We start from the raw sequence: 26,051 nt of genomic DNA on the forward strand, positions 1-26,051 counted from the left end.
TTCCCACTGACACCAACCTATCAGAACTCCGGAGATGGGAACTTGCCCTTCAATATATTCTCTCTTCCTGTTACCCACCAGGCCTCAACCTCTGCTAATTTCAAGTTGCCGCCACTCCTACCCCACCTGTCATTCAACAACATCTTTGCCTCTGTACTTCCGCCTCGACTGACATCTCTGCCCAACCTCTTTGCATTTACATATGTCTGCTTGTGTCTGTATATGTGCGGATGGATATGTGTGTGTGTGTGAGTGTATGCCTGACCTTTTTTCCCCCCTAAGGTAAGTCTTTCCGCTCCCAGGATTGGAATGACTCCTTACCCTCTCCCTTAAAACCCACATCCTTTCGTCTTTCCCTCTCCTTCCCTCCTTCCCTCTTTCCTGATGAAGCAACCTTGGGTTGCGAAAGCTTGAAATTTGTGTGTGTGTTTGTGTGTTTTTTATTGTCTCTATCAACATACCAACACTTTTGTTTGGTAAGTTACAGCATCTTTGTTTTTAGATACATTTTTCCCACGTGGAATGTTTCCCTCTATTATATTATTGTGGGTAGCAGGTCTGAGAGTGGATAAGCGTGAAGGGGGATGGCAGATGTGACTGGGTGGTGGAATTAGTGGTTGTGAACTGGTATAGAATGGAGAAAGTGTGGGGGTGGGTAGGGGTTGGTAGGATGAAATACAATATTGTGCTGCACCAAAAATCAGGGTAGTCTTGAAGCTGTCTGTTGTGTGTGGCCGAGACAGTTGATACAGTGTGGCTCATAAGTAGAGAGTGCAGTGCAGTTTGTAAGGCAACAAGAGAAACACGGGTAGGAAGAAAAAGAGGATGGACATTGAGCATATCAATGAGAAAGAAAATAGTTCATACCCATACACTAACATTCCTAATGGCCATTGCCTGACCGCTTTTGAACACTACCTTTCCGAACACCCAATGGATTCCACACCAACAACCTCCTTCCTAGTCACCATGAATGACTATATTCTCATCCACAAATACTTCTCCTTTGAAGGAATTACCTACAAACAAATATAGGGTACAGCTATGGGCACCCGCATGGCACCATCCTATGCTAACCTGTTCATGGGCCATCTACAGGAATCCTTCCTAAACACCCAGAATCCTAAACCCCTCTCCTGGTTCAGATTCATTGATGACATCTTTGCTATCTCAATCAAAGATGAGGACACCCTATCCACATTCCTCCAGAACCTTAACAACTTCTGCCCCATTTGCTTCACCTGGTCCCAACCTACCCAGCAAGCCACCTTCCTAGATGTTGACCTCCACCTCAAAGATGGCTACATCAGTACCAACATCCATATCAAACCTACTAACCATCAGCAATACCTCCACTTTGACAGATTCCACCCATTCCATACCAAGAAGTCCCTTCCATACAGCCTAGCCACCAGTGGTCACCGCATCTACAGTGAAGAGCAGTCCCTCTCGAAATATACCAAGGGTCTCACTGAAGCATTCACTGACCATAATTATTCTCCCAACCTTGTACAAAAGCAAATCTCAAGTGCCTTATCTTTCCAGTCTCCCACCACCTCCCAAAGTCCCACTGTCCAGCCACAGAGGAGCACTCCCCTCGTAACTCAATACCACCAGGGACCGGAGCAACTGAATTATATTCTCTGCCAGATTTTTGATTACATCTCATTGTGTCCTGAAATGAGAAATGTCCTCCCCACTATCCTTCCCACCCCTCCGACAGTAGTATTCTGCCGTACACCGAACCTACCCAATATACTCATCCATCCTTACACAACCCCTGATCCCAATCCTTTACCTCATGGCTCATATCCCTGTAATAGACCTAGATGCAAGACCTGTCCCATACATCCTCCCACCACCACCTACTCCAGTCCGGTCACTAGTATCACCTACCCCACCAAAAGAAGGGCTACATGTGAAACCAGTCGTGTGGTCTACCACTGTGCTGCATTCTATGTAGGCATGACAACCAACGAGTTGTCTGTCCACATGAAGGGTGACCGACAAACTGTGGCCAAGAAACAAGTGGACCATCCTATTGCTGAATGCACTGCCAAACAAGATATCCTTCATTTCAATGACTGCTTCACAGCCTGTCCCAAATGGATCCTTCTCACCAACACCGGCTTGCGTGTAACAAAATTAATTCACATTCATAGAAAAATAACGAAAATAATGCCTTACAATTTTGTATGGACATGGACATAATTTTGTTAAGAATTCCAAAGTAACTTAAAAGTTTTCAGAAAATAATTATACATATTGCATTTCAGTTAATTAAAGTCGAAGAAAAGAATGAAAAGTACTCCATGTGTATGAATTTCAAATAATATGTTTATCAAAAATAGCTAGCCAATTTGCTTAAAATAAATTTGTAAGCTTCAAAATACACTTTGTACTCATTGATGTAGCATGTTTACATCAATCACTTTGTGATCATTGAAAGCACAATATTCCTTACATGTTCACAAACTTGTTACTAAGGGCAGAATACAATAACAGACTGAGATTTTACATAAGTTGTCCCAAACAAACTAATTATTGTTATAGGTGCATTGTAGCATTAAACAGTTAATTAAGCATAAAATAAATGTAGGATCTTTAGGGGTTGCAAAGTATGCCCAAGGGGCTATTTTATTACAAATTATTATGACATTATTTTACTGCGGTTGGTTGCAATTTGTGTTATGTGACTCCAACAAACCTTGGAGTTGGAAAATAGTACATGCAATGGAAAATTCAGGATAGAATATAGCAGATGAAGAAACTATCCTTTTCATAATGTTGATAATAGTACATTCATTGATTAACTCCATTGAAAAGAGGTATACTTTGCTTTTCCTGTATCATTTGCATTTTTCTAATTAAGAAATGTATGTGAATATATAGTACCACAGCAGCACTTGTTATAAATTAGTTTGAACAAAATATCCTAAAAAAATGTTATATCCTAGCCAGTAATGCCACCCGAGCCCGCTGCCAAAAGGTTGGCAGCATCAAAGTCCGGACGCCGTCCGCATAAGCAGCGCCAGCGAGACAGGAAATTGCGGCAAGTCTGCGCGCGCCACCGCTGGCTTCTGGTTTCTTAAGCGCTGGAGTTGCGAGCGCTAGGACAGTTCTGTATTCGCCGCTCAGTTGTATACTCGCCACCGAATTGTGTATTTGCTAGTCAGTTGTGTGTTCATCGCAGCAGAGTTGTTGTTTGTAGTCAGCCGTCACTGACCTATCCGCTCCGACTCGAACTAGACAGATTTCTGTAGACACGGAGTTCACTACTGTCTGTATCTTCATTAATAAAGATAAGTACTGACTTTTATTTAATCAGAGTGTTTGGGTTTTCATCTTTCTGTTCACTGTTCCAGCGGACCGGTCGGCCCGCTATTAAAAGTGTGGTGGTGACTTCGTAAGCCATTTCTACAGCGAATTGTTTGTCGCTACGAACACCGCCACAAAAAAAAATATTTTCAAATATTTGCTGAAAAATGAAAGAAATTAAAAAACTGCTTTCATTGATAATGTACATAAAGAGGAAAGTGTATCTGTTTATGAATTCTATTGTATCAGAATGTGATGTGAGTGAACAGAGATTGAACATAGTGTTTTTCCTCAGAAAGGATTCAGCAACTGTTGGATATTTTTTATAGTATCCAGCAATGCTCATGAAAGCAAATTATGTAAGTTCCATTTTTTTGTAAAATAGTTATTTTAATCTTCAATGAGTTTGATTCCTCTTTCTGCACACAATTCTACTCTGATTTTTTGCTTTTAACATTTTAAACCTTTTTAATAGTGTTGTGGCGCCGATGAGGTCGACACCATCATCGATATACGTTTTTCTCTAGACTCCGAGCATCATCTTTGGACGCTAAGCTAGGATTATCTTTGCTTTCTTCCACCATAGCTAGTTCTTTGTAAGCCTTGCTTGTGTAAAGAGGTGAATAAATGAACTACTGTTAATAAGGTGTTGTTTGGTGTAACTGACCCGAACATACACCTCACTGGTGACCCCAAGTTGTAACGTCTTCCGTTTTTGCCATATTACTGTGTCCGCAGCCTCTGCGTCAGTTATTTTCGCATGTATTACATCAAGACATCATTCAGATAATGACTTTGGGCCAACGCCTAATGTCGGATTTTGTGATCGACATGCATCGTGTTGCGGGCGATGTACACCCGCCAGGACTGCAACACAATGCCTCTCACTTGACGATTACGCTGATTATGCCGGAAGTTTTCGAGCCTGCAACAATAAGTGAGGTTAGGAGTGTGCATGACTCTGCCTATCTGATGCCTTTGTTCCCACCACATGTGCCTTCCCTCATCGACAGTGCAGTTACCTCTTACAGATCTCCGTGCAGTGCGGGACCAATGCCACTGCCAGGACAATGCTTTGCCATGCCGCAATCTGTGCAGTACCACGTGGATTCCTGCCACATGGCCGGAACTGCTTTGTTCACAGGTCAACCTTCTCAGCATCCGACCACGCCTGCACCTGCCTTGGTTCAGCATCAGTACATACGTTCCTGCTTCGTTACCTCGGCCTGCAACAGAAACAGTAGCTTGTTAGCTGTGCCTGACTTCCACCTCTGTCCCACTGCTACGCCTCAGTGTTTTGTGCCATGACATTCACCTCATCTGCACACCGTTTTGAGTGGAGTGACTATGAACAGTGAACTTTCACACATTCCGTCCGACGTTTGACATCATTTTCCGCATTGCACTTCTGGACAGCCTGCACCTCCGCAGCCTCCCTGAAATGCCAGTGGCTCCAGCTCTGATCGTACATTGAGCTTTCCGCAGACTAACACGTGTTTTCAAACTTTGAACTTTTTCTCGCCTGTCGCTCCCGTGCTAACTACAGTCGAGCTTCCGCCACCGTTCTCGGCACATCTCAGTGCTTCATCCATGTTGGTCTTCCGCGATGCATGAATCCCAACACACCCACAACGTGTTGAGCTTGTGCAACCGCAATCAACACATTACGGTGCCTCTACCGGGTTGGCCTTCCATGCGACGACGGATCGCGCTCAACCTCAACACGTCACCTTCACGCTGCCACCCGACCAACCCTCATCGCCACATCTCCTGCACGCACACTCTCCTGGAATACTGCAACAGCAACAGTTCACGTCAGGCAGTGCCCCGATGAATTCAACTCAACCTGTTCTTCTGAACATTCTACAACGTTTACCGATGCTGCTGCTGTTTAATCCCGACAGGGCAACAACCTAGTTCAGAATTGTAGACGAAGTGTTCAACCATTACAAACTCGACGAGTCAACCAGATTTCTGTGCCTTATCACCCACCTGCATGACCAGGAGGACTTGATTGCTGACCTGGTTGATGACCCAGACTCAGCTACCCGATACACTCTAGCCAAAAAGACAGTTCTACGTCGGCTTGCACGCTCAACTGAGACAGCAATACAGCAAGTGCTCCACGTCGAGCAACTAGGCAACGACAAACCCTCCCAGCTGTGGAGACGGCTACATGCCTGGTCAGTGCCGATCTACTCTCTGACACAGCTCTCCTCACCATCTGGTCAGATAAACTATCTCCTCACATCTGCTTTGCTTTGGCTCAGAGGTCTCCTGAACCTGTCAAGCAATGAATTACAATTGTTGACAAACTACATGATGCATCACTGCTCTATTTTGCCAGCCACTGCCTACCTGGAAAGTCTCAGGTTCAGGCTCTTCGTCCTGTGGCCGGACGCGGCCGAGGCCGCACTGTACCCACTGTTCCGCTCACTCCGGGAAGCAGTAAACAAGCAGCTGGGTGTCACCAGCTCCACCCACAGTCACACGCCCTCCTGCAACTGAACCTGCTGCGGCCACCAAACCTCGGCCACCACCTCTGGCAACGAACTTTCCGCAGGAAATGCAACCGCACTACCCATACTGTTACTTCCACAGACGGTTTGGTGTGGCTGCACGGAGCTGCAGACCACCCTGCTGCTTCCTTAACGCCAATCGGTGGTAGGTCTGGGTGCCACCTCCTGTGTACAACATGACAGGCACCCCCCAGTGCTCCATTTTATCTGGGAACAAATGGATAATTACTGGCGACTTTATATTAAAGACATTTCATCGGGATAGTTTTTCTTAGTGGACACAGGCACCGATGTTTCGCTGCTGCCTAAGTCCTTAGTGTCATTGAACATCCGCCCTCATCATACTTTACTGCAAGCTGTGAATTCAACTAAACTGCAATGCTCGGGTTCAACCTCCCACATCGTCTCACTCTCCGCAAACTGCAAACTCGAGTGGACTTTTTTAGTGTGTGATATTGAGGAACCACAAACTTTCACTGGACCTAATGCAAAACACCATGTTTCATCACCTGTCCAAGGCTCACTTCCCCTGCGCTCCGTCGAGCAAACCCCCCCGTGACACATCGGTCCGGGCTCATCTCATCCATACTTGCTTGTCTCTGTGGATGACGTTACAAGAAACAATCCACAAGTGCCTTGTCGAGCTTGAAAACGTTGCTTGCCTATGCAATGAAAACTTTGAGCTCTCCCTCTGGCTCCACGAAACTCATCTCCAACTCTCCGATGCAGCAGAGGAATTACAGACACCGCAGCAAGGTCAGTAAGTGCACCGAATCTGCGTGTAATCCCAGAAATCGAGACTCTGTGTGCTTACTGTGGTGTCACCGCCAGACACCACACTTGCTAGGTGGTAGCCTTTAAATTGGCTGCGGTCCGTTAGTATACGTCGGACCCGCGTGTCGCCACTATCAGTGATTGCAGACCGAGCGCCGCGACACGGCAGGTCTAGAAAGACTTCCTAGCACTCGCCCCAGTTGTACAGCTGACTTTGCTAGCGATGGTTCACTGACAAATTACGCTCTCATTTGCCGAGACGATAGTTAGCATAGCTTTCAGCTACGTCATTTGCTACGACCTAGCAAGGTGCCATTATCATTTGCTATTTATCTTGTGATGCATGTACCGTCAGACCGATGTTTACCAATTATGGTTTAAAGTTAAGTATTCCAGAAGTTACGTACCTTTTTTTTGCTAGTCGCTATTCCTTTAACTGTTCCAGACCTCACGCCAGCCTGCGTGAGCTTAAACGCGTGCCTATCGGCTATCTCATAGTGACTTGGCTGTCTTGCCAAGTCACAACACTTACCTCCCGCTACCCCTCACAACTGTGTACTGATAGTTCCACAGGGCCCTGCCTAACACGGCAGCATTTGACACTCGGCCAGACACAAGTGCGCATGCGCAACGAGCGTCACATGTTCCCGAACTGACAGCTCCTACCTCTCCCCTTGTGGACAACACCTCAAACTATATAACTTATGGTCCTGCACGCCGCCGTGTGACCACCACTGACAACACAAACAGTGCACTTGCGTCTAGCGCTTCGCCCGTGACCGTGCTGCCATAGGCCACGCCCTCGGACAATGGACTCACTAACGGCTCACGAGCTCTACCGAGCTCATCCGACCACGGTGCCACTGCTTCAGGCCAGCGGCCATCTTGTCGCATTGACTCCTGGGACACTTTGCCGCCTCAGCTCCCGTTGGATCCGCTGAGTAGCTCCAAACACCACAAGCACGCCTCGCCCGCCCTGCCCACCACGCATTGTAAACAAACCACCTCCCGTGCTGCCGGCAGCATTTCCGTCATCACCAACGACATGGTTCACAAACTTCACCTCGTGCCAGGACCCCCGATCTCCAGTAAACATGTCGATGGTTCAAATGGCTCTGAGCACTATGGGACTTAACATCTATGGTCATCAGTCCCCTAGAACTTAGAACTACTTAAACCTAACTAACCTAAGGACAGCAAACAACACCCAGTCATCACGAGGCAGAGAAAATCCCTGACCCCGCTGGGAATCGAACCCGGGAACCCGGGCGTGGGAAGCGAGAACACTACCGCACGACCACGAGCTGCGGACAAACCATGTCGACTTTGTCCCAAGCACCAGTAGCTGGTCTATGCCCATTCATATGACACCCAAGAAAGATGGGTCCTGGCACATGTGTGGTGACTACTGTCGACTAAACGCACGAACAATTATGGACACAACCCCATACCCAACATTGCTGACTTTACCAGTTCCCTCGCAGGTGCGACCACGTTCTCTGTCATTGATTGCAAACGGGCCTACCACCAGATCGAGAAGACAGCGATCACCACACCAATAGGGTTATTTCAGTTTCGATTCATGCCCTTTGGTCTGAAAAACGCAACCCAGACCCGGCAATGCTTTATCAATGAAGTGCTATTCGACACAAAATTCTGCTTTGCATATCTCAATGACATTCTTGTGTTCAGCTCCTCCGTCGAGGACAACATTTGACATGTGCAAACTGTGATGAACACTCTCGCAGCAGGAGGTATCGAGACCAACCAGGACAAATTGCAGTTACATCAACCCGTTGTTACTTTTCTTGGTTTTCGGGTCTCTGCCGACGGCATTTCACCGCCCCCTGAGAAAGTATAAACAATACTAAACCTACCCAGACCTGCATCATTCAAAGGGCTCCGGCGCTTTCTGGGTAGTTAATTATTATCGCTGACATCTACCTCGGGCTGCGGAGATTCAGGCTCCACTGATGGATGCCTTGGCAGGCACCCACACTTCTGGATCTCGGCCCGTTCCATGGACCCCTGCTATGACTGACTCTTTCACCACCATCAAGAATCTTCTTGCCGAGGCCTGCACCATCACGCATCCTCATCCCAATGCGCAGCTTTTCATCACCACAGACGTGAGCGATACTGCCATCGGCGCTGTCCTTAGCCAGACTATCGATGGCCAGACTTCGCCTCTGCAGTCCTTCTCGCGCAAGCTCACCAAGGCACAACAGAAATGTTCCGCATTTGACAGGGAGTCGCGGTCTACGAAGCGATCAAGCATTTTAAGACTGACGTAGAGGGATGCCCTTTCTATGTTTTAACAGACCACAAACCCCTGGCTGCAGCCATTACAAACCCGCCAGTGGACCCACCTCCTTGCCGCTTCAGATACATGGACTTCATATCTCAGTTCACCACCAATATCAGACACATAAAGGGTGCTGACAATATAGTTGCTGATTTCCTTTCACGAGTCACACCGTTCATTCGCTGTTAGACCTCTCTGAACTGCCTAACCTCCAACCCGCCGACGAGGACACACAAAACCTGATTTCAGACTCTACCTCTTCACTACACTTCGTCCGCACCACCTTCCCTGGCATTTCTGATGAGATCTTGTGCGACGACAGTACGGGCATGCTCCGTCTAGCTGTCTTCAGTGCATTGCATAATTTAGCCCACCCTGGTGTTCGTGCGTCCTCCGGCCTCATAGCAGAGCACTTTGTGTGGAGAAATGTCAACAAGGAGTGCCAGCAATGGGCATGCTCCTGCATCGCGTGCCAACGATGCAAAATACACAAGCACCCTTCAGCCCCCCTCGGTGCCTTTTCCATGCCTCCTGGGCGTTTTCAGTACATTCATATTGACATTGTCGGCCCTCTACCCCCTTCTAATGGCTCTCGTTATGTTCTCTCGTCTATTGACTGAACAACTCACTGGGTCGAAGCTGTCCCCCTCCCCAATATTACAGCAGAAACTGTTGCTTGAGCTTTCGTCGAGTCATGGGTATTGCGTTTTGGATGTCCAGCTATCATCATGACTGACCAGGGCAGACAATTTGAGTTGGCCCTGCTCAACAGGATTTGTAAAATTTGCAGCACTGGCGAATCCATACCACAGCATATCACCCACAAAGTAACGGGCTAGTTGAGCACTGGCACTGCACTTTCAAGGCGGCTCTTCGATGCCACAACTCCCTTTGGATGGAGGCCCTTCCCCTTGTGTTCGATCTATAAGGGAGACCTCAAAGACACAATAGCTGAGTTCGTATACGGCCAGAACATTGCTCTCCCTGGTGAACTCGTGAGCCCTCCTGCTTCTCTCCCTCAGTCTGACTTACCTTCCTTCATGGACCGCATCAGACGCCACTTCATCAACCTCCACATCACTCTGCCACCAGCCATTCCTGCCCTAAGGTTCACGTCCTGAAATCTCTGGACAATTGTGAGTATGTCATGCTCTGAGATGACACTGCCCGTGCTCCCCTCCAACCTCCTTATACCGGCCCGTACCGAGTTCTCCGGCTCTCAGCCAACACCTATGACATCCAGATGAAAGATTCAGCTGTCACAGTCTCTATCAACAGACTTAAGCCTGCTCATGTCGAGCCTTCTTCTACCCTCCTTCAGGTCACAACCACTGTCGTGGCTCATGACGCTCCAACCACTCCCTCCAGGTTGGACTTACATACTCAATCAAGTGACTTCCAGCTCCAATCGTTGAGCTCTCCTCCAACCTCGCCCCCTACTCCGGTCTCACGCACTCCATCAAGTGACCCCATGCTCCCCACGTCGAGCTTACCTATGATCACACCCTCGCCACTGGGCCGTACGATGGTCCCTTCGACCTCTCACCCATCGCCTGCCTCTCCCTGTCGAGGTTTCTCATACCCCCCCCCATCTTGAATGTGCCCTAGCTCGAGGTGTTTGTGCCTGTTCCCATGGACATTATCCACAACATCTCTATAATACTATGCGATGATACACTGTGTGTCGTGTGTTTCCCTTCATCTGGTGCTCATGACACAACCTCCGCCATTCCCCTCTCACCCGATGTCGACCTGGACATGCTTTGTGTGTTCGCCATGCCCACCGGAGACATCATCGTCATCACTCCGTTCCACTTGCAAGCCGCCGGCCCACCTGTCGCTGCACGACCAGTGCGCCCAGAATGATGCCTGACGTGCTTCAACGACTTCCAGGTTCGGTGGCCGAGCCTTCCTTCACGTCATCTACTGACGCAGCTACCCGACGACGCTGTCGAGCTGACCGTTGTCTGGCTCCTGGGGACCACCCCTGCCGACGCCATGTCACCTACCCCCCCTTCCCACCCAGCCTCTCAAGAGTACTCCGTAGAGAGAGAGAGAGAGAGAGAGAGTGTGTGTGTGTGTGTGTGTGTGTGTGTGTGTGTGTGTGGGGGGGGGGGGGGGGGGGGGGGGGTCCTATGTGGCGCCAATGAGGTCGACACCAGCATTGATATAAGTTTTTCTCTAAACTCCGAGCATCGTCTTTGGATGCTAAGCTAGGATTATCTTTGCTTTCTTCCACCATAGCTAGTTCTTTGTAAACCTTGCTTGTGTAAAGAGGTGAATAAATGAACTACTGTTAATAAGGTGTTGTTTGGTGTAACTGACCCGAACATCCACCTCAGTGTCTTCCTTGAATTTTCACAGGTCTTTGTCAATAAAATTAGTGCTGATAAAAAAAAATCATCTACCAATAGTAACAAAAGATAGAAACATTGTTTGTAAAGGAAGAAAAATCACTTTGGTGCAGATTGATCTCTTAAGTGGAACATCAATAAGATGGTAGCTAGAGTTTAAGAAACTAACTGCCAGGCATCATGGGGGTTTTTTCATATTAGCCTTAGTGATTTTTAGATCAGTATTCTGATAATATTTCAGGTGATACATGACTAGGAAATAATGATAAGGTGCTGAAATGGCTTCGTTTACAAAAGGCTCATGTGTACATTCAACCAAGAAAATTATGTATTCTTTTTATAAGAGTTTCTCTCTGTATGTAATAACTGAAATTGACCTTGAAAGATGTGTAGTTTGAATTTGAAAACAGCCATGGTCACCCATCTTCTATTACTTACATTCCTAATATTCCAAATGGTATCCTATTCTTCTGAATGCCACCAGATAACTCAAAAGTTAAAGTAGTAATCTCACTGTTGTTGCCTTGTGGAGAGGTAGTGTTCAAGAAATCCAGCACTAGAGCAGACATCATGAGGCACTTGACTGCTGTTAGCCATGTAAACTTTTTATGAGTTTTGTTCAGTTTTCCCTTAAGCTTTTGAAAATAGTCATGGCTGGGCCAGAAGTTGCCCTATAAGTGAATCAAAATTGTTTCAGAATGTTAGCTCAAAAGTACAATAATGGCCTTGGATGTGCAAAATGTCACAATTAAATGTTTTTCTTAGAACTGTGCAGGCATCATTTAACTAATCTGTGTCTCTTTCTGTCATGAATTTTGTCAGCTGTAGATTACTTCTGCATTATGTGTAAACACATGGTTTACTCTCCTCCTAATAATGTTGTGATTATATGGTCTTACAGAAATTGCTCCTTGTCTTAATGTGCTACTGTTATTCCCAGTTTGTTAATGTGTTCATCACCTGTGGTTACTGGAAGGATCTTTCCATTACAGTAATTCCTTGGCATTAATAAAGGTTAACTTATAAATTTTTTGCGTGTCTCATTTTTCTAAAAAAGATTTCCAATACTTAGGAAATAAGTATGACTTACTAACAGATCTTTTGTTATTACTGTGTAAAGCCCATTTCTATCACTGATACTTCACCTAACAGCAACTCGAGGCAGACTGGGAGTAAAAAATAGTGAAAAGTGCCTTGATTTAAAAATGGAAATCTGCATCAGTTACTTATTTTTTCATGCTTAGCACAATGCATTTCAAGAATTTGTTCTTATTTTCAGGTGTATTTGTGTGCATTAATATTTTATGTGATGTTTCCATGTGTGATTTCCTGTTTGTCATGTGTCTTTTTGAGGTTACAGTGCCATCAGAAAATTGGAAAAATGAATCTTGGTATGTTTTTTTATGCTAATGTTAGAGATAGTATTTTTGTTTTCTACTTACAAATATTGTGCCTCCTCCATTACAAAGAATCTTACACATACAAGCAAATCATCACTTACACTATTTGTTTTTGTAATGAAAATGTGCTACAGAGATTTTATGGCAGTATTGTTCCAGAAAGAGTTTGTGTATAGTCAGAGGTGTTACGTTTTCTGAGGATTACATTAGAAACATAAAGTTGTCAATTATAAAATTTATTTTACTGTGCTATTGAATTTTCAATTATGTTCTTATCGTGTTGTGGATGTTGAGTAAGGTCTACTGTGTAGTGCACATATTTATGGGAATTACTACAGTTATCATATGCAGGAGAAACAATGGAAAAAATTAACCGATTTGCTATCTAGTTTGTTATTGAGAATTTTTGTTGTATCTTTTTATGGTGTACAAAAATTTTGGTTCCTCCATTAAATCCATTGCCTATTAGTTTTGGAAATGGTGGAGTGTCTTAAGATTTTGTTCTATCTTTTTGAACGTTTTTTTTATCTTGCTGTTGCTTATTTTGTAAATTGGTTGTCTGTATAACATTTGATTTTCCAGTGCAGTCCACCTGCTTAGCTGAGTGGTAATGTGCTTGCCTACCATGCAGCGGGCCCAAGTTTGATTCCTGGCTGGGTTGGGGATTTTCTCCACCCATGTAATGGGTGTTGTCTCATCATCATCACGTCATCACTGATGCACAAGTCACCCAATGTGGTGTCTCCTGATATAAGACTTGCACCCAGTGGCCAAACTTCCCGAACAGGTCCTCTCACCCAGCAATGCCACACGATCATTTCATTTTATTTTCTGTCCAGTGTATCTAATTTGAAAGTTAAATCATTGATGACATAGGCACAGGGTTTCCAGAAACATCAAGTATGATGAATAAAACAAAGTACTTGCCTTGTTGGAACTATTCCTGCAGCAATTGATTTTTGCTGAACATTGGCTGATAATATTTATGTGGTGTCACCAGCATCACTGCTCTCATTGCTTGATGTTGATCTAATTGCTTGATGTTGAATCATTCATTTTTGCTGCATCTGATGCAGGGCAAAATGTTGTTACATAGTGATAAGCACAAAAGATGGAGGCCCGCTATTCTTTTTGGGGTTAGAACATTAGGAAAATGTTATATTCTTCTTTTTTCATTGTGCTCCAAAACATATATATTCTATGTCTGCAGTTCTAGTCAATTTTTCAGTAAACTTTTCTACTTGTCATAGAATATGAATAATTTATCACTGTCATGGTCAGCTCTTCTAGTAGGAATTCGAACATTTTTAGGAAAAAATGGAATCTTTTTGAAACACTAAAAGAAAAATGTTGCCCATTCCTCTGTTGTAAACTAAATTGTACAAAAAAAGTTAAAGCTGTTTGATTTCAGGGTAGTTTGGAAACATATCCTACAAAGAGAGACAGGAAAAAGATATTTTAGTTTGTATAAGGAACTAGTGGAAGAAGCTGATGCTTGTTTATAAATCCAGGAATTTCAGAAGCCCCTTGCACCAGAGGCATAAATTGTTTGAAACAGTAATTGAAAAATCATCCATAGAACACCATCTGTGGAACACAACTTCATTTTTGATTGCAAAATACATAGGCCTAAGCCAATCCTATAACATTATAAAAATACAGATGTTATAAAAAAATTCATTAAATAATAATAATAATAAGTTTAACCAGACTTAACATCTGAGAAAGTAAAGAAAGAATGAATAATAATAATAATAATAATAATAATAATAATAATAATAGTGCACATATAATAATAACTGTATAAATTTATCTAATAATATATATGAAAATTCACACAACATAAATCACACTGAAAACATTTGGTGTAGTGTCGTATTAACTATTGAGTAGGAAATCACAAACCACAGGAAACAAGGAAAATAATGTTAATTAAAGCAATGAAACTCATGTTAATTTCTGTTACTGGAGTCTTCAAGAGATTGCAAATGAAATAACTAACAAAATTTTTTGTCTAAAAACAGGTAGCCTTCTGGATAAAAATGTCAGAACTTCATGGTCATTGGGGGCTGCATCACAGTTATTTTATTGAGGCAAAATTTTGTACAGATTGTTTCTTTTTGACTGGAACACAATAAGGGCATGGAATCTGAAGTTTGGGAATGTTGTAAAAGAAGAGTCACCCTGTCATGTATTTATTTATTAAGTAAAGGGATAAATTTCAGGAGATGATTTCTGACAGCAAATGGAATAAAGATATTCATATCAATGTAGTATGTCCAGAAAGAGGTCAGCAATAAAGTTATCAGTACTGGTACATTACATGGTAATAAATTCTTCCATGGTGCAGAAAATGTTCAAAGTTAACACATCGGGCTGCAATACATAACATGGTATTAATTTCTTCCATGGTACGAAACATGTTCAAATTGCACACATGGGAAGCAACTGAAGCATTCACATGTCACATTATGGACTGTCTCACTCTATTGATTGTTATATGTGGTTGCTGATGCTGGCCACATGGACACACTGTTCAAGGGTTTGCACATTCACAACTGGTTCAATGTACACTACACTTTTTAGATATCTCTATAAGTAAAAATCATAAGGGTTTAATTCCAGTGATCAGGGTGGCCAGGCACATGACTTCCTCATCCTGGGGAGGGTGTTGTTGAAGTGTTGACAGATGGTGATGTGGAAGTGGAGTGGTGCTCCATCATGCATCAGCAATTTTACCTTGCCTAAGACACATTCTCCATGAAAAGAGGAAGGAATTCCATATACAAATGTCCTTTAAGGTGTTGTGGTGAAACAAATGTTCTGGTAGATGCTCACAAATAATCCCTTTCCAAACACTGATTCTAAACTGTTAATGATGCGGCAGTTTAACCGTTTCCAGGGATTTTCTGTAGAACATGGATGATGACTGGTTATGTTTAAGATGACATCCCCCCCAAAGGTTACTGCAGCAGTGAAAGGAACTTATGACAGAAATTCCATTTTGATTGTTATCTGTCACATTTGCTAGTGACAAAATCTTTCTTGTGGAGGAAAATTTACCACCATTTATCCCTACATGTATTGCAAGACAGTATCATTTTCACACAGGATACACAAGACTGCTCTTTGGATTACTCCAGACTGGCAATCCACATGCATGGTGTTTGTACTGGAGTTGGTATCAATATTGTGTTCCTAAGCTGATGCACAAACATCCACCAGCTGTCCATGTAGTTCATCTCTCTGAAAGGACTCGTGCCCACACACATGGCAAAAAATGGGTAAAAAGTATTTTCCAGGAATGAAAACCATCTTAGCTTGCTCTTGGAATGTATAATGCACCATTTTGCACATATACAGTAAAGGGCAGCATGAATGGTTGCAGTTTTGTGTGAACCATGGGAAAGTATCACAAAGATGCTGGAGAAACTGAACTGGCACACTCTTGAAGATACACTGAGCGAGTTGGTGCAGCGGTTAGCATGTTGGACTCACATTCATCAGGATGACAATTCAAATCTGAGTCCAGCTATCCTGATTTAGGTTTTCTGTGATTTTCCTAAATCACTTCAGGCAAATGCTGGGATGGTTCCTTTGAAACTGCATGGCCGACTTCCTTTGCTATCCTTCTCTAAACCAATGGGACCAATGAGCACGTTGTTTGGTCCCCTACCCCAAACCAACCAACCATCCTCTTGGCAATACACATAGCGTATTCTGGAAAGCCTACTTGCAAAGTTTCAATGAGCAGTGTTAAATTATGGTTCTAGGACTATATTGCAACCCTCTCCATATCTCTCCCATGGGATCATGAGGACAAGATTAGATTAACTACAGCACACACAAAGACATTTAAACAGACATTCTTCCCACACCCCATACATGAATGGAACAGGAAAAATCCCTAATAACTGGTACAAAGGGGTGTACTCTCTGCCATGCACTTCATGGTGGGTTGAGGAGTGTAGACGTAGATGAAGATGTTCTTGACTTAACTGGAATCACACAACCTGTAACATGGAGAGTAATACTGTTCCTCAGTGCCATCAGTGGTGGCAAATTGCATTAATTAAATTATACATTATTACAATGTAATGTGTAACATAATGTATCAGTATTAATTCCTTCACTGCAGACTCATTATCCATTTTCAGGCATATCTTGTTGTGAATGTTTTTGTTCCCTTTTTTGTGAGGAATCACTTCCTGAAGTTTATCAAATGAACTATAGAGAAATTAGATACACAAAAATCTATTCACCCAGAAGCAACAGGGGAACACACATATAAATGTTAAGGAAATTTGCAAGTTTTTGGAGCCAGTGTCTGCTTCTCCCGGCAGAAGGGTTGAGGGGGAGAGAAGAGGATTGAAGAAAAGGACTGGTGAGGTTCAGGAAATGGGGAGATTTTAGAAAAGTTGCCCAAAATCCTGGGTCAGGAGAGACTTATTGGATCAGATATATTATCTTTTCAAAAACAAACTATGAAGCTGCTTCATAGCATACACTCTCTGCATTTCTTAATGCAATACTCTCCATTTTTTTGGTTAGACAGGATGAAAACCATTCACCAGCCGGTTGTGTGATGCCATAATATTTGAGCTTTTCTATGAAAACACAGTGAACTGTGCAATCAAATGCTTTTGACGTCTCACAGAATAAACATGTTGGGAATATTTTGTAATTCCAGTTTCCTAACTCTCAGCTACGGTCTTTTCTCTGAATAGGGTTCTAAAGTAGTAATAACTACTTATCAGGCAGCAGTTTATTTGCTTTTAAAGTAATTTTTGTTTGTGAGATATCAGATTAGATACATACTGAAGGACTCTGTCAATGAATGAGGAAGCTGATTGTTATTGGGATTGTGGTTATTATATTTTTTAATTAGGTCCTGTTATTTTGATATTATTGTGGTATGTAATTTTATTGTCATTCTTGTGTGAAGTTACTTAATTTTATTTAAGTTTTGATTTACCTTGTTAATTTGTTTATAACACACAAGTGTACAGTGTTCAAACATTTATTTGATTTTTAAATGCATAATTGCAGGTACCAGATTCCAGAAGTAATAGAAAACTTCTCAATATTTAAGACAATATCTGGTTGCACATGTGCTGTGAAAGATGAAACAGCATTATGTAATGAGTTGCACCTGAATCAGATACCCTCATGTGTTGGGAATAAATCTGCAGCAGTTATTCTCATATCACGAAAGGTTTCTGGAATTACTGCAGAAACATTTAAGTGAGTTATCAAAACAGAATTTTCTTCCTACTGTTTATGTCTCACCATAATTCTAAATTATGCTTAGTGGGTATCATATACACATATTACCTGATAATCTTGAAATTATTTGCCATACAGTGAGTCACATAATAAAGACCATTTATTAAGTATTAAGAGACCCAAATCTCTATTATTAAGAACTGGCTTCACTGCCAAGTTTGCAAGGGTAGTGCAAACACTACAGATGTGCAAGTGCACGCACGCTTGTTAGTGTGTGTGTGTGTGTGTGTGTGTGTGTGTGTGTCCGTATATGCAGTGTGAACATTAATAAAACTGACAAACTGCAGGGACTGATCTAGACTGGAAATGGAGGAAAAAAGGTTCTGTGAAGATGTATCTGCAAATGCATCATTGCTACATTATATGGTACTGATGAATGAAAGTTTCTCTGACCACATTTCATGCGTTCTGTGAGTGTTACAGGCTGTGTGATTGCTGCAGCACTGTAATCAGCAGAATGGTCCAGTATTCATGTTGGTAACAAGATAGTTTTTTGTATAAGGCGAAGCATAAGGTAATGGTCGAGAAACAGCATGGCTATATCGAAACGAGTACCTTCACAGACACGAGCCACATCATAAAACATTTAAAGCTCTTTTTGGGTGTTTGTGTGATCATGCATCATTTCAGACAGATGAACTGCAGAGAGGTGGTGGACTGTGTGTACACCAGATTTGGAGAACCGGATTCAACAGGATATTGAGACGAACTGTGGTACAAGCTCCAGGCAAGTAGCCTGCCAACATGGTGTAAGCCAAAGCATGATTATGTGTATCCTATATGACAACTGCTACTATCCATATCACCTGCAGTGAGTGCAAGGATTATCAGCAGTGGATTTCCCTCTACAAGAAGGGTTTTTTTGATGGCTTTTGCACCAGACCATCACAATTATGGGATTTTTGCCACCAGTCCTCTTTAGCAACAAAGCAACCTTTAGCAGAACTGGCATCATCAATCTGCATAATTGTCATCTGTGGGCTACAGACAATCCCTGGGAAAGGGTTGATCTGTCTCATTAGCAGCGGGATGATTTGTTGTCATTGCATGTATGTTCATAGGTCATTTTTTCCTCCATTTCGAGTCAGCAATGCACACCTACAGTTTTCTGGTTTTATTAATGCTCACACTATATGTTCTGTGCAGTGGATTCATGGTCAGGCAGAGATCAACCTCTATATCAGAGTCAAATGTGCCCGAATGTCAGGCAGTCGCAAGGGCTGCCCAGGACAACTATCTGGGATGCAAACAGCATTTCTGAAATATGAAATTCTATGGCAGTATCATAATAATCACAAAAAACATAGTTGATTTTTGTACCATTGGTGGGTGCCTGATTTGACATGAATGGTGTAATGAGCTCGACCAATCATCTGAGTGACAATGGCAGATTTCCAATTGTGAGGCCTGTAAAAAGACATGATACAAACATTGTCTTTCATGAAGAACTTTGTTGTGAAGTTGGGATCTGAATCAGGCTATTAGAGATTCCGCTGCTAAAGAATTATGAAAAGGCATAGTGTGGCAGTTGCTGAAAAACAACAACAAAGCATTTTGCTCTCTAGTGCAAAATATGAAGGTTGAGTATCTAACCCATGAAAGCATGAACGAAACATTTGGCTTCACTGTTCGACTGAGGAGAGAATGCTGTCATTTGGATATGATGAACTTCATTCTCTTGGCAAAATTGCAGAAATTCCAATGAAAAAAATGTGAACCATTGTCTGAAATGATATTTTGTCCAAACGTTCTAAACAAAAGACAGAAGTGCGTGCTTTTATTGTAGTAGCAATAGCTGTCAAATTCATTGGAATTACAAATTGATGTCTACTGTGCATGTTGACAATAATTCAGAAAGGTCCAGCATGATCAATGTGCATATGTTGCCAAGCACCGTAAGGCAGAGGCCAATTGAAAAATTTGAGGTGTAGCGCTGCCTGATTGTCTGTGCCTGCATGACAGTGGTTGGTCATCTGCTTGTTAAGCCTGAGCCATATGCAATGCTGGTGTGTTAGCTGTTGAGTTGAGTTCTGATGTCTCCCCAATATCCTCTGTGTAATAGTTTCAAAATATTTTGCTGCAAAGATGTGGGAATCATGACTCATGTTTGATCATTACGAGTATGCATTAAAATTAAACCATTCTGAAGAGAAAGGTTGTTGCATTTATCATAGTATTTGCAGACTCCTGCACCAGAAATTGATTTCTGATTAGTTAAGTATGCAGAGATAACAAATCTTCCATGTGTCAAAGTAGTAATGCATCACAAAATCAGTACCAGAAATGCTTGTTGTGTCCATCAGTGTAATGAGGTGCATGAACACTCTACTATACTTGAAACATTATAGAAGGATTGTAAAGTAAATATATTGATTTACAATATATTCAATATAAAGCTCATATAGCTTTTATCCTGTAGTCTCTCTCCAGTTTCTCTGCTCCCCTATTCCTGGTCATCACTATTCACTAGCAGTTATAGTAGCAGAAACATCAAACTAGGTCTGTAAAGTCTTGCTGGCATTGTGCGACATTTGTAAAATCCCACTGCAGTGCTACCTGTATGCTCAGTGTGATCAGAGAGTACTTCAATGATAATCTGAAAGTAATCTGAGGACAATCTGAGTGAGGCAGCTTAAAAAGGCACGTGGACTAATTATAATTGGAGGCAGTGAGATGACCTGAATTCACCATCCTCTGGTAGCATTTGTAGCACCCCTTGGCAGTGTCTAGTGAAGCCTCTATAGCAGCAGCTCATGTCAGCCAATATAAGTGTTCCTCCTGCAGAGATGGGAATGGGACTCAGTTGACAGAGACGTTAATACCACATTACCATAACAATCCACCACACCACTGAAGCATTCATTTCACAGCCCTCAGGCCAACTAAAAATGTGACCTGTTGCTTGGTGGGTCAACAAGTACCACTCTCCTATTAGGGGCAGGCAGATGGCTCCATGTAGACAACCTTGCAGCCTTTCAGTTAGTGAGGGCTAAATGCCACCAAATCATCAGAGAGAGGAAGAAGATATCATAGCTATTCCACTACAAGTACAAGCCTATGGGAAACCATCAGGAAAGTCTGTGAGAGGGGTGAGAGGTGGCTACTGTAATGTGGAATGGAATCTCCAGACCATACCATTAGACACCGCCCAGACAGTGGCAGAATATTTTGCCAGAGTTATCACCATTGCCAATCACAATCCAAGCTTCTGGTGCTGCAGAGTGTCTCTGAGAGGCAGTTGAGACTTCAGTTTCACCAATGATGAAGAGTACAGCTGCCCCTTTCGCATGTAGGATTGGAATTTTTCATAATCTGCAGCACATGACACATCGTCTGATCATGATACGATCCACTACAGCATGTAACTGCACCTCACGGGACAAGGGAAAGTAATCCACCTTGCCCTTTTTAGCACACTTTCTTGACTCATGCAGACAAACCATTTTAATTCCACTATTAAAACATGGAAAGGAGCTGTACATGCTCAAGTAGTTATAGTGCTACCCACACTACCTGTGTGGAGATGAATTTGGGTCAAATGTTTAACCACTGCCTTTTCTGGATGTTAGAATCCAGACAGGTCTTTAGTCAATTTCTGTTTGGGTTCAGGAAGTATCACTCCACCTTTGATACCTGGTCCTCCTGGGGTTGGCTGTATAATAGGCTTTCCTGCATGGGTACCTCTTAATAGGCATATTCTTGGACATTAAGAAGGCCTGTGGTCCTACTTGGAGCCATAATTTCTTGGGCTTGTCTACAAATGGGGCTTCTGGGGACAACTTTCCATCCTTATATAGTCCTCCCTCTCCCCACTTAATTATAAATACACAGGTGGTGATATCCTATCTGTCTGCTTTGAACAAGAGAACTATTGCAACCTAGGCAGTGTTTTAAGTGTGATTGTCTTTGCCATAACTCTTAATAATATAGTACTGAGGGTCAAAAATCCTGTCCAGTGTTTTTCTTTCATGGACAGCTTCTCTGTCTTTTTTTCCTCCTCCAGTGTTGCAACCCATTAGCTGTAGCTATCTATCAGAAGGACAGAGGAATGAGTGGAGAAGAGAGGTTTTAATGTTCCAGCTGAGAAGCTCATTTCTGTCCACTTTAAAAATTCACATTCTGTTTTAACTTTCCTGAGTTGAGAATAAGGGACACTATTGTCAATTTTAAAGACACGGTTTGGTTTCTCTGTCTCACATTTGATTTTTAGCTTACTGGGTTACCACACCTTAGTGATCTAAAAGCCCATTTGTTAAAAGCATTGAATATTTTAAAATTTATTGACCATAATTCATGGGGAGCCAATCGAATTTGCATGCTCCAGTGTTACTGAATATTCATGTGTGATTGGTTTGATCATGAGTGCATGATTTATGGGTCTGCATTTTTAAAAATTTTGAAAATTATGCTCCATGAAGGAATTATGCTGGCCACTGGGCCTTTAGAACCAGCCTCAAACTGAGCCTCTGCACTAGTGAGCCACTGCTTAATGTCAGCCAGAAATCCTCATGGTGTGATAAACCTATTAGACAATGTCACTGCCACAGATGCCTGCATACCACACTGTTGCTGTCACCAATGGACAGTCTTTTTAATAACTGACAGAATGCAATGGGATATGCATGAAGGAATGCCTTTTAGAGATGAACATGGCTCATTTTAGAATTTTACATGAAGATTGGAGTATATCTCAACCTTGGCTCTTGAGGAGGCTCAGAAATACTTTATATCTGGCAAATTTTAAGAAATATTGCACTCCAGATTCGACATTTAAATCTATGTTTTATAATGTTTTAGACAGGCTTTACAATTTTATAATAATGTACATTGATGGCTTGAAGCAAAAGTTTTCCTATGGCTTTTCATCCGTGTATTCAGGATTAGCCTTCCTAATGAATATACCATATTTACTGGCACTGGGGTAGATGAGACATCTTCAAAGCAAAAAATTTCTCATCTGCTCCAGTTCCTTATTGCTCTGTTGGCATTGCAGCAGAGTACCCAGCACAGGAATTGACACAAAATGCACCTGTTCCTCCTCCAACGTGGAGGAAAATGTGTATCTTTCTGTTGGGTACCAGGGCACATGGAAATCTAGTCTGGGGAAACAAGCAAGCAAACCAAGCAGCCAAGGAGGCCTATAGGGTACATGACATGACAAAATGTGCCATCCTTCTGCATGCTGCAGTTTTGCTGTTGAGTCAAGGAGTCACACAACTGTGGGAGGAAGAGTGGCTTCCTGTGAGGGACAATAAAGATGTAGTCAGTGAAACTGATTGTCTGACCCCCCTCACACACACACACACACACACACACACACACACATCTCTAATACCTCCAGTGTACAACTCACTATATGCCATATTTCAACTGAGTGCATTTTATATTTTGATAAGAGGGTAGAACCATCTGTTTGGGGATCAACCCTCTATTTTAGTTGAAGACGAGACAAGTGTGCAAAAGTTTTTGAAAATTTTGTGTGGTGTCCGTATTCTATCCTAAGCATTTAGACTGGAAATTTTAGTGTATTGCAGGGCAGATGGAACATAATTTTTGTTCCAGTAATGAGCAACCCACAGCCACCTGTTGTAATTTTTAGTTGTTTCTCTTTTCTTTTTACTTTTTATTATAAGTTTTAGATCTAACACAAATTATTTCCATGTGTGTGTGTGTGTGTGTGTGTGTGTGTGTGTGTGTGTGTGTGCGTGTGTGTGTGGCTTGCCATTAAAATTGCTACACCGAGAAGAAATGCAGATGATAAACGCGTATTCATTGGACAAATATATTATACTAGAACTGACATGTGATTACATTTTCACGCAATTTGGATGCATAGATCCTGAGAAATCAATACCCAGAACAACCACCTCTGGCCGTAATAACAGCCTTGATACACCTGGGCATTGAGTCAAACAGAGCTTGGATGGTGTGTACAGGTACAGCTGCCCATGCAGCTTCAACACGATACCACAGTTCATCAAGAGTAGTGACTGGCGTATTGTGACGAGCCAGTTGCTCGGCCACCACTGACCAGATGTTTTCAATTTGTGAGAGATCTGGAGAATGTGCTGGCCAGGGCAGCAGTTGAACATTTTCTGTATCCAGAAAGGCCCATACAGGACCTGCAACGTGCGGTCGTGCATTATCCTGCTGAAATGCAGGGTTTCACAGGGATCGAATGAAGGGTAGAGCCACGGGTTGTAACATATCTGAAATGTAATGTCCACTGTTTCAAAGTGCCATCAATGTGAACAAGAGGTGACCGAGACATGTAACCAATGGCACCCCATACCATCACGCCGGGTAATACGCCAGTATGGTGATGACGAATACATGCTTCCAATGTGCGTTCACTGCGATGTCACCAAACACAGATGCGGCCATCATGATGCTGTAAACAGAACCTGGATTCATCAGAAAAAATAACGTATAGCCATTCGTGCATCCAGGTTCGTCATTGAGTGCACAATTGCAGGCGCTCCTGTCTGTGATGCAGTGTCAAGGGTAACTGCAGCCATGGTCTCCGAGCTGATAGTCCATGCTGCTGCAAACATCGTCGAACTGTTCATGCAGATGGTTGTTGTCCTGCAAATGTCTTCATCTGTTGACTCAGGGATTGAGATGTGGCTGCACGATCTGTTACAGCCATGCAGATAAGATGCCTGTCATCTCGACTGCTAGTGATACGAGGCTGTTGGGATCCAGCATGGCGTTCCGTATTACCCTCCTGAACCCACTGATTCCATATTCTGCTAACAGTCATTGGATCTCGACCAATGCGAGTAGCAATGTCATGATATGATAAACCGCAATCATGATAGGCTACAATCTGACCTTTATCAAGGTCAGAAACGTGATGGTACGCATTTCTCCTCCTTACACGAGGCATCACAACAATGTTTCACCAGGCAGTGCCAATCAACTGCTGTTTGTGTATGAGAAATCGGTTGGAAACTTTGCTCATGTCAGCACATTGTAGGTGTTGCCACAGGTGCCAACCTCGTGTGAATGCTCTGAAAAGCTAATCATTTGCATATCACAGCATCTTCTTCCTGTCAGTTAAATTTTGCGTCTGTAGCATGTCATCTTTGTGGTGCAGCAATTTTAATGGCTGGTAGTGTATTTCAACTGTTGTTAAATTTTATTTTTTAGTGCTTTTATTCACACTCACCTCACATAATTTTAGTATGAGCAGTAAAGGCCTTGCTGACATGTTCACCAACAAATGCATTACCACCACCACCACCACCTACACTCCAACATATAAGTATGCAGTCATTTCTACTGTTAACTATGTATTAACTATGTATGTGTAGCATTCAGCAATTTTTCTTGAAGCTGAATAGATATTTATTTTCACTGTGGAAAACCCTATTGTCTCATGGGATGAAAATACTTGAGAAGATTATAGAAAAGAGACTGAGAACTATAATAGAATCACAGCTGGAGGAGAAAAAATATGGCTTCAGAAGTAACAGATCAACAATAGATCTAATTTTTAGCACCCACATGTTGATGGAAAAGTGTTGGGAGAGGTGCAAGAACCTGGTCATTGTATTCCTGGATATGGAAGAAGCCTATGATAGTATTATAAGAGATACAATCTGGGAATGCCCGAGGAAAAAGAATGTGCCTGAAGGACGAATAAGAAAAATTCAGATGTTGTACAAAGACTATACTAGCTGTGTACAAATTGGGGAAGGATGATCATTATGGTTTGAGACCAATAGTGGAGTTCAGCAAGGAAGTGCACTGTCCCCACTACTATTCGTCACTGTTATGGATACTATAATGAAGAACATCAAGGAGAAGTCAAGTGAACTGAATACATTTGCCATTGCAGATGACATCATGATATGGTGCAAAATTGAAGAGGAAGTACAGATCAGACTCGATGAATGGAAATGTCAGTTCCAGAAATATAACCTCAACATCAGCAATGGTGATGGCAGTCAACAGAAATGGACAACCAGCAAGTGTAAAACTAAGAGAAAACCATCTAGAGTGTGTGGACAGTTTTCCTGACCTTGGAAGTGTAATCTCTAGTGATAATTTGGTCAGAAATGAAATCAACAGAGTGCAATAAGGATCTGGA

At 42.7% G+C, this 26,051-nt stretch overlaps 1 protein-coding gene across 2 annotated transcripts in view; it reads left to right on the forward strand.

Annotated features, from left to right (window-relative positions):
* LOC124805368 (carboxypeptidase N subunit 2-like) overlaps positions 1-26,051 on the forward strand; it is a 221,893-nt gene that overhangs the window by 72,989 nt on the left and 122,853 nt on the right. For both annotated transcript variants that reach the window (XM_047265921.1, XM_047265920.1), the window contains exon 3: positions 17,720-17,914. In XM_047265921.1, coding sequence (XP_047121877.1) covers positions 17,720-17,914 — 195 coding nt within the window. The remainder of the gene's footprint in view (positions 1-17,719; positions 17,915-26,051) is intronic.

Source organism: Schistocerca piceifrons, chromosome 7 (assembly GCF_021461385.2).
Source record: "Schistocerca piceifrons isolate TAMUIC-IGC-003096 chromosome 7, iqSchPice1.1, whole genome shotgun sequence".
NCBI lineage: Eukaryota > Metazoa > Arthropoda > Insecta > Orthoptera > Acrididae > Schistocerca > Schistocerca piceifrons.